This window comes from Cavia porcellus, unplaced genomic scaffold (genome assembly GCF_034190915.1).
Source record: "Cavia porcellus strain 051 isolate PalLab524CR breed Dunkin Hartley unplaced genomic scaffold, mCavPor4.1 scaffold_29, whole genome shotgun sequence".
NCBI lineage: Eukaryota > Metazoa > Chordata > Mammalia > Rodentia > Caviidae > Cavia > Cavia porcellus.
Window position 1 is genome coordinate 22023824 of NW_026947512.1, and position 17511 is coordinate 22041334.

At 52.5% G+C, this 17511-nt stretch overlaps 1 protein-coding gene across 4 annotated transcripts in view; it reads right to left on the reverse strand.

Moving 5' to 3' along the window:
• Lgr6 (leucine rich repeat containing G protein-coupled receptor 6) overlaps positions 1 to 17511 on the reverse strand; it is a 110003-nt gene that overhangs the window by 68622 nt on the left and 23870 nt on the right. For 3 of the 4 annotated variants that reach the window (XM_063240258.1, XM_063240256.1, XM_023567181.2), the window contains exons 2-4: positions 13092 to 13163; positions 10214 to 10285; positions 5292 to 5363 (exon numbers count right to left, since the gene is read on the reverse strand). In XM_063240258.1, coding sequence (XP_063096328.1) covers positions 5292 to 5363; positions 10214 to 10285; positions 13092 to 13163 — 216 coding nt within the window. The remainder of the gene's footprint in view (positions 1 to 5291; positions 5364 to 10213; positions 10286 to 13091; positions 13164 to 17511) is intronic. The other variant, XM_063240257.1, reaches the window with a different exon arrangement.

The window sequence follows — 17511 nt, forward strand, 5'->3', positions numbered from 1 at the left end:
TTGACTTTCTCTGGGAACATCTAGCCCTAACCTCATCAGGCCTCTGGCATTGAATGAGATTCCTCAACCATTTTCTCCATGGAACATGCAGTTTTCCTCCTCATCTAATTTTGCAGCATTTCCAGCAGAGTGGAATATTCTCACTGCGAGATACTGAGACTCAAAGAGAGCGAGCACACGGGGGTGTAAGTGAGTCCAGAGTAGGACCAACAGCCCCATCAGGAGGTTCTTGTGTCTCTATGGAATGATGTCTCCTTGGGATGCGTGGCTCCTAATCATCCCATTAAATCCTCACATTTTAAAGATAGGAAACCACAGCAGGATTTAGCTCAGTGGTGTAAGCGCCTGCCAGGCAAGCTCGAGGTCATAAGGTGAAAGAGAGGAGATGACTTCCTTCGCAGCTGGTTATAGACACGATCAGGGCTTAAACTCAAGTGTCTGTAACCTGAAGCATTACACCTTCAGAGAGGAACCAAAGGGTTGAAGTTAAGACTTCGCACTTTGGAATCAGAGCTAAGTTAAATCCCAGGTCTTCTCTTTCCCACCTGTATGACTTCAAGTAAGTTGACTGCTCTGGGCTTCAGTTGCCTCCTCTGTAACATGGACATAATAGAAGTGACCTGGGAGGGCTTTCAGGATTAAATGAGCTACGGAGCATGCTTCACATATTGAAGTGTGCCAAGCGCACGCTACCCCTCCCAACCCAGCTCTGCGCAGCCTCCAGTGCCCACAAGCACATCTGCACGCACACATCCACCCGCCCCGGCCTCCCACCTCCTCCCTCCCTGCAGCAGGCAGCCAGCGTGTTTAGGTCAGCCGGCTGGAGCCGAGGGGGTGTGGTGGTTCTAACTGGGGTTTCGGTTGGGAGGCTGGCACAACTCTTGATTAATTTCTCCTGCTCCGCACAACGTTGGCCAGCTTCTTGTGGCTGTCCTTTGTAATCATGCATTTCCCCCCTAGGGTGTCCAGCATTGGGCTATTTTTCTGTTTTCTCCCCTTTATTCCTGCCACTGTGCCTTTCCGGCTTCTCTGGGGACAAGCCAGCCCAGTGCCCAGCTCCTTCTGAGTTGTTTTGCTTTTCCACGCACTCGCCCCCGGGTCTGCCTAGCCCCCACCCAGTTTCTATTTTCCCCCAGGCTCCGCTGGCTTTCCGTGGTTTCTCTTGGCCCAGGCTCAAGCCTGGCGTGACACATCTGGTGTGGCCACCCTCCCCCTCCTGCATCGGCTGGGCAGGCAGCAAGTGTATCCAGGGAGGGGGCAGGAGAGCTGGGCACTGCCAGCCCAGGTGCCAAGCCAAACAGCTCATGCGCCACGTCTGACTTGGTACCTGGGGCCTGGAATGCCGGGCTGGCTGGTCCCATCCTCTACCCCAGGCCACTCCAGACTCCCCCATCCCTACTTCCCACAATCCTGTGTCTGGTTTGAGCCGGTAGAAAATAGCCTGCAGGACAGAGCCCTCCCCGAGGCCGGTAGAGCATCCTCAAGCATGTGCTGAGGGCCTTCCTGCCTTGGGTGGAAAACAGCCTTCTCCAGGGACACCTACCCCAGGTGCACCTTGCCTGCTCGGGGAAGGAACTCTCTGGGGTGCACAGCCGCCCCCATGTACGCTACATGCCTCCCAACAGGAAGCAGGCCATTTTCACTTGCTGATACCCTGGGAGGCAGAAGAGACCCCTGATGATGACTGTCATAAAGTGGCCTCCCTTTGGGCATGTGGAGCCCACAGCTGGGGCTCCCTCTCCCTCCTCACCAGTCCTGACCGTGGATAGCCCCTGACCTTGTCTGCCTCTGTTTCCTCACCTGTAACAGACAGAGCAGCAGGGGTCCGTGAGGAGAAGTGGGACAGTGCATGTAAAATAGCCCCTTGGGGCTGGCACCAGTGTGCTCTGTACACTGTCCTTTGTTCCCACATCTGTCCTCAGCCTCGAAACCTAAGCCTGGCTTTTCTGTCACTAAAGTGGAGGGGCTGGGATTAGGTGGGGTGGCACTCACTGTGAGGCCTAGGCTAAACCACCTTGAATGCCACCATCACCACCAACTTCCAAAAGCTCAGGACAGAACACCTACATAGACTTTTGAGTTGAGTTATGCATAGCACCCTTCATTACACACACACACACACACACACACTGAAGTCCTACAGGCAAAGAGACCAAGTGTCCAGTTTGCCTGGGATGCTGGGTCACCCTCTAGGGCTCACTTTTCACAGCTCCTTGAGCATGTTCCTCATGAGCCATGCTCTTGATGACCCAGTCCTCCATCCACCAAGTCAGAGGACTGGGTGTCACCTTGGTTTCCCCTCCCTCAACCCCCACATCAGTCAATGCTATTACTACTAATAAGAGCAGTGGTGGCCACAAAATTTCCATCCTGTGTCTTTTATGTTCATTGACTCATTTTGTGCAGTTCTGTTGAGGTAGAGAATGCTTTGAAACCCACTGAGTTTGGTATTCAGTATGTGCTGACAGAAATGTTTTGTCCCGATGCTGTTCGCTTACTTGGTACTTAATCCACAAGCTAGAACGTGCTGGTGTCAATTGCTTCATGCCACAATACTCTTTCCAGCCCAAACAATATTTTGGTATTCATCGTGCCCAACAAATGCACCATAGACACCAGCATCACCTCTACTTGGTGGAAAAGGAAGCAGAGGTGCATCGATTGGGTAGCCTGCCCCAGGTCTTCCAGCTGGGGAGAGAAAGAGCTGAGATTTGAACCCAGAGAATCTGGCTTTAGAGACTTGATGACGTGACATCTTGATGTCCCCAGAGTCCATCCACATTTCCCTTCACTGTTCTTCTTGCCTTTCCTTCGGCCACTGTCACACTTCCTCCACCCTGGGGCTTCTTCCCTGGTCCCACCTCCAGGCTGTCCTCCAAGACTGCTGCCAAACTGCCTCTCACTTCGCTTTCCTGCCAGAAATCCCTCTATGGCTCCTGACTGTGTCGAGCATAAGGTCCAAATCCTTCGGGAGCTCTTTGCTTACTTGCAGGGCACTTTCACACGCTAACTCCAAATATTTCCTCATCACTGTCCTTCCCACCTCTCCCCAAATCACACAGGTCAGCCAAACTCCCTACTTGCAAATCCTCCAGTGTTCTCGTGACTCCGGATCTTGGTCCTGTACGCTCTGCCTGTAACCTCTTCCTGGCTTCTTCATCTGAATGACACTTTCTGATCCTTCAAGGCTCAATACAGGCATTGCCATCCCAGTAAATCCTCAAAACATCAGTAAATTGTATGAATTCACGACTGGTGTAGATGAGCAATATCACAAAAACCACACCTGGCACCACAGCTCTCATCTCTCCCACCCGACCTGTATTTCATCTCTACGGCACCCTTGCAAGGCAGGTGGGAGAGATCATGGGCCCCATCTGAAAGACAGGCAGCCTGAAGCCCGGAGAGGGGAGGCAACCCAGACTGTCAGGATGGGAGCCAGGGCTGGAAGCCAAGTGTTCTGTCTAGCAGGCTGCCGCTGTCTTCACAGATCGCACGGAGCAAAATTCACTCCCCTGCCTTACACTGATGGGAGTGGAGGACATGGCATCGATCCCCGCCGTGGTCAACCAAGAAAGAGAGTAAAAGGGTTGGAGTGGCCACTGGTCATCTAGCTCTCCAGGCCACAGGGCTTCACACCTCCCAGAGTGTGTTGGGGAAACAGCCTGTCCAGCCCAGGAGCTCCCCTGCCTTGTCAGAAAGCAGGCTCTTAAGATGTTTTAAGCAAAGGATGTGATTCATAAATTAAAAAAAATAAAAATAAAAAACCAACCTAGTAAGTGCAAAGAAATTCAATGAAAGTCTCATTTTTTTCCTATGAAGTCCTCTTTGATGCTTTGGGTGAAGTGTCAAGCCTTCCCCTCAACAGTCTCTCTCTCTCTCACACACACACACACACACACACACACATGAGCGCACATGTACTCGCCCCTCTTATTTATTTTGGGCTGCCTGTGCTCTTTGCGGTACCCTAAGCAAATGTTTGCTCTGCTCTGCCATAGAGAGCAAGTACAAGCTTTCCTGGGCTTTGATCTCCTGACCCTGGCCGCTAGGAGCCCATGGGGGCTGCCTGGTCCTGTCCAGGGGTGAGGCTGGCTGGCTAGAAGGCACGAAGACGAGAGAATAGGGGAAGTTAGGTCCTGTCCCTAGGGACAGTCAGGCAGCTGGGGTTGGGGATATTAGGGTACAGACTCAGAGCAGGAGGCCAGAGGATGGTCCAGGGTGACTGCAGAAGACGAATCCCTAACCATAGATGCTGTGTCACAGTGAGTTAACTGACCCCGCCGATTGAACCTCTTTTCTTTTTTTTTTTCTCTTTTCCTTTTATAGTGCAACAGTCTCTGAATTTCAGAATGAGGAGTAAGGCCACCTTCCCAGTTCCCTCTTCCTCCCACTTGAGGAGAGACAAATAGTTTAAAGTTGTCTGTCCGACTTCTACATCCATGCTCTGGGTAGATCACAGCAGTACCCATGGCCAAGGACACCACAGACTCTTGTCCTGTATTCTGTTTGTGCCTCAGTTTCCCCCAGTGGCCAAATGCCCCAGCCTAATCCTGTCTTCCAACTTTGATTTCTCCCCAAATTCATATTTGTTCCCCCATCCGTGGATGCACCTGCAGGTTAAGCTGGGCTCCACGGCCACATGTGAAGCGCCTATCACACTCCAGTCCTGTGCTGTGCACTGTGTGAATAAAAGCCAACCCCTATCCCCTGCCCTGCAGCATTGGCATGCGTGCCTTCAGGCTAGAGCACCTGCTCCTGCCTCTGCCTACAGGCACGAATTTGCTGCCATGGTGCCCCTGCTGGGTGAGACAGGAACTGCAGGGCTCGCTCGTGAAGGGACTGTTCTGTCATGGGTGGCCTGAGCCCAAACTAGACTCCCACCCTCAAGCAGGGGAAGCGGGTGTGTGAGCTCAGCCTCCTCTCCGCCCACAGAGCCCCGGAGGCCAGAGCAGCGAGGTGGAGGAGCCCCTTCCCGACACCCCACACCCCAGGCTGCAATGGCAGAACGCCAGTTGCCTGGGGACTGCTGCCCTGGTGGCCCTACCTAGGGAGGTCCTATTCCCACAGTCCTCTAGGGGAGGCCTTCCTGCCCCAAGATACACAGGCGAGAGTACACATGCACCCACTGAGGACGACAGCAAAGCCTGCAGCAACCAAAGTCAGGAGCGGCTTCCTGTCTAGAGGATGGAGAGGGGGGCTTGAGGAAAAGGGGGGGCTGAGGCCGGGGCCCCGCTGTGACTCAGGCCCTAGGAAGCTGGTGACTCCCAGGACAGCCCTTGGTGACTCACAGAGACTGCAGGCTCGGCAGCTCCCACAGCGCCTCAGCGGGGATTCCTCCCAGCTGGTTGTTCTGCAGCATCCTAGAGGGAAAGAGAAAGGGCTTTGAGGACTCCATGGTGGGTAGATCTGGGGGTGGGGCCAGAACTGGACAGCTAATCCCTTGAAGACCCCACCCTATGTCCCTCTTGCTGTGGCTTCCAAGCCCCCTGGAAGAGCCCTGGTCCAGTCTTCCTACCCTGTTAGGAGGGAGCCCAAGGGTGCTTGGAGCCTGGGAGGTGCAGCTGGGGCCACAGCCTCTCAGAAGAGCTCTTAGGATGGGGCAAGAGCCAGGAGAATGATGTAGATAAAGGATTAAGTCACCCTGGGAAGCAGTGGGGGTCAGAAGGCACGAGATTCTGCTAAGATTGGTCAGGAAGCACCTGAAGAAGTGGAGGTTTTTCTCCCGGCACACCAGTTTCCTTTCCATGTAGCTGAGATGCTAACGGTTTCTTTGGGGAAGGGGAAGCTGTGGATGAGGGCAAGTCTGTGCCTACGGTGCCAGGGCTCCAGACAAGAGTTTTCTGGTACTGTTGTCTATAGAAACAATTTGACCCTGCATGAGCCTGCATGAGCCTGTCCTGGTGATCCAATCTCACACGATCACACACATATAAGTCTGTGCTGACCAGTGGGAAGAGTCCCTTGCTAGGCTGCCCTTCTGGAACTAGAGCCTGGCCTTGGGACCCCAGAGTCTGTCCTGAAGCCATGCATTTGATAGAAATCCTACCCTTAGCACCTTCCCTCCATATGCATTGAGGAACTCCGGCCAGGGACCAGGGAAGCATTGGGGGCAGGAGCCATTCGAGCCACAGCTAGAAGAGCCAGGAACACCAGAGAGGTGACCCTTCCTTTAGTTCTATGGAGGTGCCTGGAGGTCACCAAGGTGGGCAGGTGAGGCATAGCCCAGAACCCACCCACACCCCACACCCCGGAAGCCCTTTTTATTTGCCTTGTGTATTAGGACTTCTGCAGAAGGTATTTCAGATTTTAAATTTTCTTTTTTATCCTTTTTTCTCTTTCCTGACTTTTTTCTTTCTTTCCTTTTTCTCCCCTTCCTTCTTTCTCTCCTTTCTTTCCTCCTCCTTCTTCCCTCCCTCCTTCATCTCTGCCTGTTCCTAGGTCTTTCTCTCTTCTCCTCCCCTCCCCATCTCCTCCCTTCTTCTCCTCCCTTCTTTCTTCCTGCCAGGTAAGGATGCTCGGCAAGCACTCTAACATTCAGCTACACCCCTCCCAGCCCTTGTTTTAAATTTCTATAGCTTACAGTGTTGGGAAATTCACTTCAGCTCCTCCATTTTAAAGGTAGAAAAAGTCTCAGAGAAAGAGAATCTGCCAGCTGCTCTGGGGAGGAGCTGATCTGGCCTCTAGCTGCAGAAGAGACCCCTTTCCTGTCTTCCAGTCCCTTGAAAGGATGGGGCAGCAGTCTCTGCCTCAGTGGAGGAGCATTTCTGAGGGTCTCGAGAGATCTGGCTAGTATTCTCCCATGAGCCAGGCTACAGGCTTAGTGTCCAGTGTCCCAGTGACTCAAACACGCCCCATCTTCTCAGGTTAATTCAGTTCCTTGGTGCTGATGGAGCTTACGTCAGGCCAGGTGTGGCTGCTGTCCAGCCAGGTGGAGGATAACACAGTCACTGTCACCCTTGGAGGCTCCATGCAGCGAGAAAAGGGCTACACTGGAGGTGTGCACTGGAAAATTTCCTCTCGGTGTGGCCTGAGACACCAGCTTCCACCCACTCCTCTGTGGCCCCCAGCCAGGGCTGCAGATTGGACAGGCCCCAGATCAGAAGCAGCAAGCTGCCTTTCTGGAGCTCTAGTCTTTACCAAGGCAGCACAGGCCAGGACTCCTCAGCCACAGAGTGCACAGGTGCTGGGCTCTTCCCAGAAGCAGGGCACCTGGGGAAAGCTCCTGACCAGTCTCCCAGAGAGAGGAGGGGAGGAAGCCCTGAACAGTCAGCCCCTTCTTCCCGGATACAGGTCTACTGAGAAGCAAGTGAAGCCCAGCAGGAGTCCTCCTAGCTGAGGCTGCAGCAGCCTGATATAGAGAGGGCACAAACTGATTGCAGAAGGAGGAGGACCAAAGCCTGGCCCTTGTCTACCCTGGCGTGGGTGAGTAAGGTGTCTGGAAAAGAAACTTGCGAGGGCGTGGGCTGGAATTTTTGGAGATAAAGATCCAGGGTCCTGACAGACACACACCCTACACCCTCAAGCTGGGCATTGGGGCGCCTGAGGTCTGGCCACAGCTGCCTCCTGCCCCGTAAAGGTGCATTGGGCAGGAGCACTGTCCAGGCATCGTCCCACATGTTTGGGGCAGCAGAAACAGTGGCTTCCCTTGGCTCCAGTGGAGTGGGTGGTAACTCTGGCGTCTGGGCCTTCCTGGGTCTGAGGGACACACAGGAATAAGGCTGGCCATCCCTGCAGGGTGTTACACCTCCCCACTCCAAGGATCTGGAGATGGAACCTAGGGCCTCATAAATGCTAGGCAAACACTCTACCACGAACCCAAAGCCCCAGGCGATTTATTTTTATTTTAAGACAGTCTCCCTAAACTGCCCAGCTTGGCCTTAAACTTTTGATCCTCCAGCCCAGCTACTTGGACAATTAAGATTATAGGCTTATACCACCAAGTGCAGCCAGAGTGGACTCTTGATCTATGCAGAGTCAGAGCCATGAGCCTGAGGGCGTGGGAAGCCCACTGAGGAGGAAAGGACCAGAGCGACACCTCCAGGGTAGGTAGAGTAGGTGTGAATGACACAAGGGAGGGACTCTGCCGTGGTCACTTAGGAAAGGAGAAGAGCAGGAATCCCCTTTCTTTCATCCTTTGCCCTGAGGAGAGCAAGAAGGGGAGAGAGTGAACCCTAGGGACAGCCTGGCTTGCAGAAAGAAGGCACAGTTCTGAGAAGGGTCCTGCACACAGGCATGGCAGAGAATCTAAAAAGAGGCCCCTGGCTGAGGGCCGCTGGGCAGAGGGCAGGCTCTACCACTGTTTTCCTTGAAGATCTGAACAGGCAGCAATGGTAAAGACACGGCACAGGGAGAAGCAACATCACATGCTGGAAAGGTCACCGTGCTAGGATGCGTGCGCCATCTTTCACTGTGAAGTCTCCAAGCAGCCAACTGTGCCTACAGGAGACAGGCTCTGCAGGAACAGGATTGACCTGCCTGCCAGGTGGTCTCCAAGGTGGAGCAAAGCAGGGTCACTGGTGAGGGAGGGGCAGGTGGTCTTGGCTCCCACCTGCTGCAGCCCCTCCTGGCTGCCCTCCACCCCACGCCAAGGTGCTGTTGGTGAAAAGGGGGCAGGCAGGCAGCCTGCGGTTTCTCCCAAGCTTTGATTTATTGCCTAATGCAAGCAGAGAAGAAAGAGCAGGCTCATCTCTAAGCCAGAGTCTTAGGAATGGGACGTGAGCCTCACATCTTCTGAGGGCCCAGCACATACAGCCCTGCTTTCTAATCCGGGCTGCAGGTCTGAGCCTGCCACCGGGCACAGACACACCACCAAGCAGCCCGACTGCACCCACCACGCCACAGGCCCAACATCTCCCCACCTCCCTGGGGCAGCAGTGTTTACGGAGTGAGACAGAGATGGGCCAGAAGGAAGTCTGAGGGGCAGAGAGAGGAAGGGCAGGGTCTGAGCAGCACAGAGGAAGAGTGAAGACAAGAGCCCGAAGCAGGGAGCACAGAGGGGAAGGACCTCCAGGCAGAGCAGAGAGAAGGAAGAATAGAGGCCAGAGAGGCTGAGAGTCACACGCGGAGGAAGCTGGAGAGGGATGTGAGGGCCCGGAGATGTCAGGGACCAACAGATGGGAAAGAGAGAAAGTGCTTAGTCAGGGACAGTTGCCTAGCTGGGGGCCCGGAGCTTCTGGACCACGGAGGAAGGGCCACCACCAGCCCCAGTGATGAATGCGGTCCCAAGCCAGGGCCCAAAACTGGATTCCAGCCTCCTCGCCTCGTCTCAGCCAGGTGCTCTTGTGCAGCCAACAGTCTACTCAATTATACAAAGAAAACCTACAAATATAGTCAGGGCTAGAGGATAGCAGAGCTGGAGAATGGCCCACCGCTTTAAGGAATCCCCCAAATACTTATTTCGTTGCTTCAAAATAAGCCGTCAAAATCCTTATTTTCTTCTGAAACTCATCCCTAGGGTGGTGCATTCTCTCAAGGAACCTCTTCCATCCATCTTGAGATTCAATGTATCCTCTTTCTTCTACCATTGTCCTCTCTCCCTCATCATTGGAACCAGGTGGAACATAGAGATTGGGATGATGGAAGACAGTGCCTCTACTTTCCCTCCTCTAAAATGGGTCAACAGTTCAATGATAAAAGGAAGCCAAGTGCAATACCACAGGGTCCTCAATAAGTCTCACATCTGTTGATTCAAAGGAAAGGTGAAAGGGCTGGAGGAGGCAGCCTGGAGTCTGAAGGAGGAGCTGTGTTTGCCATGAGAATAGATATTCAGGGCTGGTGACACAGAGATAAGGTTGAGCCTAAAGAAAACCCACCAGTCATATCCTTCTGTAGACCAAAGGGTCTCAGGGACAGTGATCTATGCTGATGGTCATTACTCAGCAAATAAAGAAAAAATATGTTTTTGGTACCAGGTATCAAACTCACGACTTCGCACTTGCCAGGCAGGCACTGTGCCACTGAGCTAGACACTCAGCGCTCACAGCAGACAATAAAGACATTTCACTTCCTGTACAGTTGTCACAAAGCCAGGTACCGTGAGCTTGTTACAGACATGACGGAAGCTAAGAAACGAAAACGGCAAACAAAATGAAAAGTGAACGTGAGAAGGTGAGAAGCAATTGTGGGAAACTCTGTCTTGGATTAGAAAACTTTGATTTGATCACAATTCTCAAAGTGGCCCTGCAGGTAAAAAGAGGTTAACTCTACTTACAGGATTTTCAGGCTGTGGAGGCCAGAGAATGCTTGTCCCGGGATGTGGGAGAGATGGTTCCCTGAGAGACGCCTGGAAATCAGAGACAAAGGTCAGCCCTGTCGGCCAGTTGCCCAGAGACAGGGTGACCTCCATTGGTCCGCAAACTAATGGGAGAGGAGAGGGGAAGTCGGGTGGTAACTACCATTTACTGAGCTCTGCAGCTCGGTTAGCACTTTACTTGCCTCATCGAAATTCACGTAATAACCCTGCAAGGTACCTATCTATTACGGTGTCAGTACCTCTTATTTGCTTTAGACCAGAAGCATTTGGAATTTCAGACTTTTTTCAGATTTTGTAAAATTTGCAAATGTATAATTATCTGTCTTAAGGATGGGTCCCAAGTCTAAACACCAAATGCACTGTCTTGTATATACATAGCCTGAAGATAATTTTATGCATTTTGTTTTTGTTTTTGTTTTCTCTGCTGGGTATTGAAGCCAGGACTTTACACAAGCTAGATATATGCTCCACCGCTGAGCCCTAGGCCACTACAATAACTCAGTTCTCTGGTGTGTTAACTCCCACCTGTTGCATATGGTCAGGTGGACAATTGTCCACTTACAGTGTCATGTGAATGCTCAAAAAGCTTCAGATTACAGCGAGGGATTAGGGCTGCTCAACCTGTATTAATCCTGAACTTCAGATGATGAAACAGAGGCTGGAAGAGGTCAGGCACTGGCCCTCCAGGTCCCAGAGCCGGTGAGGGGCAGGTTAGGGGTTCTCCCCAGATCTGAGCTTCAAGGCTCACGGCTGCTCTGGGGTGACACATTGCCCTCTGGCCTGACTCGAGGTGCCCATAGCCTGCCCTGGACTAGTGCACATGTCACAGTGGAGGAGTGGGACACAGTTCACCACCCCCAACACAAGAGCATTGGGAAATGGGGTGCTGTATTACCCACAACATTCTGGTCTAATTGTTACAGCATCTGATCAATTCTAAAAGGAACAAATGAAATTAACTTATATTCAGTGCCTATGATTAGGGCTTACCTCTGACCACACAGTTTAATGTGGGTGCTACAGAGACACTCTGGACCTCCATGACCATCATTTGCTACTGGGAGGCCAGTGCTGGCATCTCAAAGAAGTCAGTTTTTAAATACATTATCTTGGAATCAGGCCTGGTGGCACATGCTTATAACCCTAGCACCTGGAAGGCTGAGGCATGAGCATCCCAAGTTTGAGCCCAGCATGAGAAATTTGGCAAATTGGTGAAATTCTCCCTCAAAATAAAAAATGAAAAAGCCTAGAGATGTACTTTAGTGCTGAAGGCTTTGAGCTCAATCCCTCAGTAGTAGAGAACTTGCTTAGCATGAAAGTCTCTTTATTGAGATTTATTATTTATAAAATAACTGTGTGGAAGAGCATCGTATTAACTGAGGTCCCCAAGCTTGTATTCTGTAGATGTTCTGCGGATGTGTCCTTTGGGTATGGCCTTCTTCAGAATGTCTAGCTTATTCAGTATAGGAGATATAGAATCAGCCTTGAGCCCTCAGGTTTTTGCCCAGTCACCTGCTCTGAGTACCTGTCCTTTGCTCTTGCTTGTCATTACCACCCAAGGTGAGTCCTTCTTCTCTGAAAGGTAAACTGCCAACTTCCTTCAAGAGCAGGCTCCTTCTGCTCCTCAACCTTGTCCTTGTCTTTGCCCCCATCCTTGTCCTTATCCTCGTCTTCCTTCTCCTTCTCATCCTCCAGGAAAGCTTCCCTGCCTACTGGCAGCCCCACCCTCCTGCACAGTGCCTGGATGTCCCAATCTAAGGGCCACATCCCCCTGATGACTATTGAGTGTCTTCAGCCTCCCCTGTGAGCTCCCTGAGGGCAGCCGGTAGGGCCAAGCTTACTTTCCACACAGAGGGGACCCACAGGAGCTGGCCACCACACCCAGCCATAACCCTGGGGCTGGGGGACTCTGAGCTCTGACAGGACAGGCTGGACCCCGAGGGCCAGGGTGAGGTGAGGACACCTGCTATGGGAGTAGCCAGGGTAGGGTAGAGATGGGACTGAAGGTGTTTTCAGGACCAGGAGTCCACAGTTTGCAGAGCTTAAACAAACTTCCCTCCAGGAGCCTCAGTGGTGTGAACAGAAGGATAAATGGGGCTGGAAGGTGTTGGAAATAGAGCTAGAATGAAAGTGAGGATGGGGACAGAGTGATGTGGCCTCCCGGGGCAGACAGGTAGGATATGTGCTTTTACTGGGCACATATTTATTTGCAAGCACCCTAGGGATGAGGCCGAGCTCTGGATTGCATGGAGGGGTCCGCCAGTGGCACTCTGGGGAGGAAGCTGATCTGATAAGGGAAGGCCTAAGACACCCCGTCAGGCTATGGCGAACCATGGAGGAGCTGGTGAGGTACACTCTGAGGGCTTCGGCAGGTATCAGACTGGAGGGAAGACACCTGCCACCAGCGGGGCTTGTTCTCCTCTAGAAATGGGGGAGGCTGGGTCAGGAGCAGTGGGAGTAGAGAACAAGGGGAGTGACGGGTATCTGTGAAGAACCACCAGGTCCTGGGGATGGCCTGGAGGCAGGACACAGGGGACCACAGCAGCTAAGCGTGACTTTGGGAAGAGGCTCAATCATGGACATTAAGGAGGGAGGTTGCAAAGAGTCATTGGTTTCAGGGAGAATAAAAACTAGATTTCAGATCTTGTGACCCAGCACTGTCACCAGAGGTCCCTTGTGGGTCAGAGAGCAGCTGAACACCTGATTGTCCAGAAGAGCCACCTCTCATGCCGCTTTCTTTCCCCTCCAGGTCCACCCTCCTCCTGGGGTACCCTGGAGCTGGTACAGGTGGCCAGAGCTTTGCCTCCCACCCTCGTCCTTTGGGGCAGCCACTCACAGCTCCTCCAGGAAACTCAGGTGGTGAAAGAGGCCCGGCTGAAGTTCCGTGAGGTTGTTCATGCTGAGGTCTCTGCATAGAAAGAAAATGCCAGGGGCTGTGAGCTACCCATCTGTGCCCATCTGCTTCATTAAGCACCAGCCACTATGCTCCTCTCCCGCTTGTGAGCCCTGTGCCACCCTAACTCCACTGCCAGTCTGGAATAGTAGCCGCACACTAAGAATTAGAACAGGCCCACCCAGTCCAGCTTCCCATGGGCCCGCCCCCACCCTTCACCATTCCTTCTGGGGTGTCCCTGGGACTGTCCAAGAAACTGACTCATTTAGGAGAAGAGCTACAGGGAAATACATGGCGTTTCAGAACAGAGGTAGGGATCCCTTAATGCAAAAAATACTTCCTCTCTTTTTTTAACAGTGAGGAAACTGAGGCCCAAGATCACTGCCGTGCTGACCTATAGGGCAGTCTCACAGCACTCAGGCACTAGGATGCGAACTCACAGCCCCGAGCTTGTCAGGCAGGCGCTTATGCTACTGAGCTAAATCCCTGGCCTGAAAAGAGTCTTTTAATCAGCCCCAGAGGAAGTGGGGTTTGACATCCTCTAAGGTCTCCCTCTTCCAGTCTCTCTCCTGTTTGCCCCCTGCCCTGCTCCATCTCCTACCTTTCTCCTAGCGGAGGTTATAACCTCTCGGTGCACTCCAGAAGATGCCTTGATTGTTAAGTATGAAGGAGGTGAAGATCTGATCCCTCCACAGCCTCAAAACCTAGACCATTCTCAGCTTCCTGTTACCTAAGAGATCCCACGGGTGGCTTTTGTGTCACTGACCTCTGAGATACCCTGCACACCAACTTCCACAATCCTCTAATTACTGGAGGCCCACTCTCTGCCAGGTACTGGCAGACTTTTATCCAAATAGTCCTACTTAATCCTCACAACCCCAGGTTAGCTTCCATCTTACATTTAAGGATACAAAAAGAAAAGAGCATAGAACTTCCGGAGTCAGAAGGCCTTCAGGTCAGATCTCCCCTCCTTGGTTAGCTATCAGACCTTGACAATATGATCCTTTGTTTCCTCCTCCATAAGAATGGCATGAATAACAAACTAGTAAAGGCCTTGTAAGGATTAAGTGAGCTAATGTTTACAGACTGTCTAATAAACATAATATACACAACAAATATTTGCTGTCCTCCTCCTACCTTTCCCTCAGAGTCCCAGCCCCGCCTGGGGGGTGGGGGTAGGAGGGAGGAGCTGGGGCCTTGATTTGTGGGTCCCACCCTATACCCCGTGGTAGCGATTTCTTCTGTTTGCGCCTGGGTGAGTAGCAATGTCTGAGGCTGCATTTGTGTGTGCCTGACACACTTGGATTCCATCTTACTGCAAATTCCTCATGGCTACTTCTCGTAGAGGGACAGAGGTGGGCCCAGGCAGGCAAGTGGGCAGTACCCGCAGGCCTCTTGCAGCCTCCTCCCTCCCTTGGGAAGCACCATGGCCCACAGGCCTCAGTTTCCCCAGAGAACAGCGTCTGCAGTTCATGTGCTCTTCAGAAAGGCAGGCTGGAAGCCGAGCACGGTGGTGCACACCTGAAACCCAGTGCGCGGGAAGCTGAGTATCGAGGCACGTTCGAGGCCAGCCTGGGCTACACAATGAGTCCAGGCCAGCCTAAACTATATACCAAGACCCTGTCTTTTAAAAAAATCTGGGAACAGTGGGGGACGTGTGCTTGAGAGCCCAGTTCCAATCTATAAAAAGACTGTTTAGTCTCAAATGCTTTATCTTTGATAAAGCTCAGACTCTAGACTCCATGTCCTGTAAGGAAAGAAGACATTCCATGCAGGGTAGAGCCAGGGCCCTGGCATGCTGAACTCAGTGCTGGTTTTTACCTATATTTCCCTCCTCCTGCCCCATGGAACCCTCAGAGCTCTCTCTAGCACCCTGGGCTTTGGAGCAGGGCTCAGCTAGCCATGTCTGGAGTGCTGGCGGTCACAGTGGAAGCCAGAGAGGAGTGGGAGAGGGGTCCTCCTGGATTTGAAGCAGAGGTCTAGTCTCGGGATATTCCCAGGCTTCATCTGCTGGTCTTGGGTTATGCAGGGATACACTGGACAGTGGTGGGGAAAAGGGGGTGATGGCCACAGAAGCCCAGACTGCAGATCAGTGTCTCATTAGACTGCTCCCCGTCAAGTCCCAGGCACAGCTCATCTCAGCAAGGAGGGAGGTTCAAGGTGCCACAGAAAACGATTACCTCTAAATATCTGCCCTGTGCATTGCTGGATGTGTCTGGACAGGCACAGAGCGAGAGCTCAAGGCGCTCTCAGGGCATGTGACTCAGGCCTCATCACTCAGCTGTCCCTCCAGGGGCCGCACTGGAGGCTCTGATGAGGCTCCAAGGCCCCCACCCCGCCCATCTTCTCTGCCCCACCACCCTGACTAGTGGCCTCATTGTTCTCCCCTGGGGAGGAGGGTGCTGCACCCCCACAGTCACCCCCATCCACATCCTGCCCCAAGACAATGCAGCCCAGCTGTGGAGCTCCAGAGGGCCTGGAAGAGCAAGAATGGGGAATTTCTTGGGGGAGCCCAATTCACGCCTGGCTGTCTCACAAAAGCAAAAGGGATGGGGCTGGTGCCAGATAAAAGGGAAAAAAGAAGAGTGCCAGGGTTAGAAGAGGGTGGAGAGGCAGATCTCAAAGCTCAGAGCTTCCCACCACAGGTTCTTGGGTGGCCAAAGGCTGAGGTAAAAGGTGCTGGGCCTCCACAGGGACAGGCAGGGACTCTCCCCAAAAGACTCTCCCCACACTGATGCTATTCTATCATGTTGGTGGGTCTGACCCATGACTGTCTGGAAGGTCAGCCAGGTAACCCATAGAACACAGCTGAGGCATTTCAGCCATTCCTGGATTTAGGGGAAACTGATCCTTGGGCACCTGGGCTTTGCTTGTAGCAACACTGGCTTGGCTGAATGAACCTGCGTTTATAAGGAGGAGGTCATGTGTTGGAACACGTGGACTCTCGGGTGTGCTTGTCTGTGGACGTGCATATTCCGTGTGGGAGGGTCGTTTGTGTATCTACACATGCGCACATTGGAGTTGAACCATTAAGAAGTCATGGACTTGCTCAAAGCATCCACCTATTTTACAGACATAAGCTCTTTGAAAAAAAGAAATAGCTTCACTCAAATCTCACCCGTTAGACTGGGAGACCTTTTTTGGCTTGCTGAGCTTCAATTAGCCTGGTTCCTCTTGTGGCCTTTAATCTTTCCCCTGACCTGTTTCTGGCCCAGGAAAGAGAATAATTTGTCCAATGACATTGTTTTAGAGTCTAATCTGTGGCTGAATTGGATACCAGATGCTGGAACATAGAACCTATTGCCCCATGATCCCCCCAGGTTCCCACACTCGGAGGGTCCAGGCTTAACTACCTACCATTTTAAAATTCTTCATATTCTTTAGACAAGAGGGTCTACATTTTCAGTTTCCATTGCTGCTCTCTACTGAGAAGCAAGAGACCAACAGGCTTGCAATGTCATCCTGGAAACCTCCCCTGCAGCCCTAGCATACCCAGAGGGGCTATGTGTCCTCTCTGGGCTGGACACACCACGATGGAGTCCAGGGCAGAGGGAGGTGAAAGGGTGAGGCTGGAAGTAGGTAACAGGTGGGAGGCAGCCTGGATGTATTAGGAAAACATTCTCAGGACTTCAAGATGTGATGCAACCAGACCACCCCAGGATGCTGCTGCAGTGGTCCATGTCACTGCAGAGCTGAATGGGTCTGATAAGTGGGAGGATGCTGCAGAAGCCAGGGGCAGAGAGCCACAAAAACCCAGCTGGAGGGCTGTGGAGTGAGAGTGCACCCCCAATAGCTTTCCGCTGATACCTGAGTTGGGGGCTGGGACTGTTTTGAAGAAACAGTGAAGGCCAAGCCCCAGGGTTCTACTAGGATGCACTTGAGGAGGGACCTGCACCCACAGGAGAAGAGGCTCAAGCCGCTGTCTTTGCTCTGGACTCAGGTTATCCAGCTCTCAGCCCAGCGGAGACCACTTAGGTCACATTATTGTTATTGTATATATTTAAGGTACACAACTTGCCCAGACACATGTACATACTGGGAAGTTATCAGCACAGCCAAGCTAGTTGACACCTCCATCACCACACAGTTCCTTGGGGCAGGGTGCTTAGGAGCTGCCCTCTGCAAAGGCCACTTAGGGTGGCGGGAAAATGAGCCCTGTCCCCAGCCACAGCTGTGTCCATAGTCACCTCGCCTACAAGCTGACATCCTCTGAAGTCCTATGGTCTTTTGTACATACTCACTTGGCAACAGTCCTGGGTACGCACCACGGGCCTGGTGCCATGCCTACCTTTATCATTATCCAGCATAACCAATTGGCTGTATGACCCTCAATCATGTCATTTCATGTTACTAAGGCTGTAAA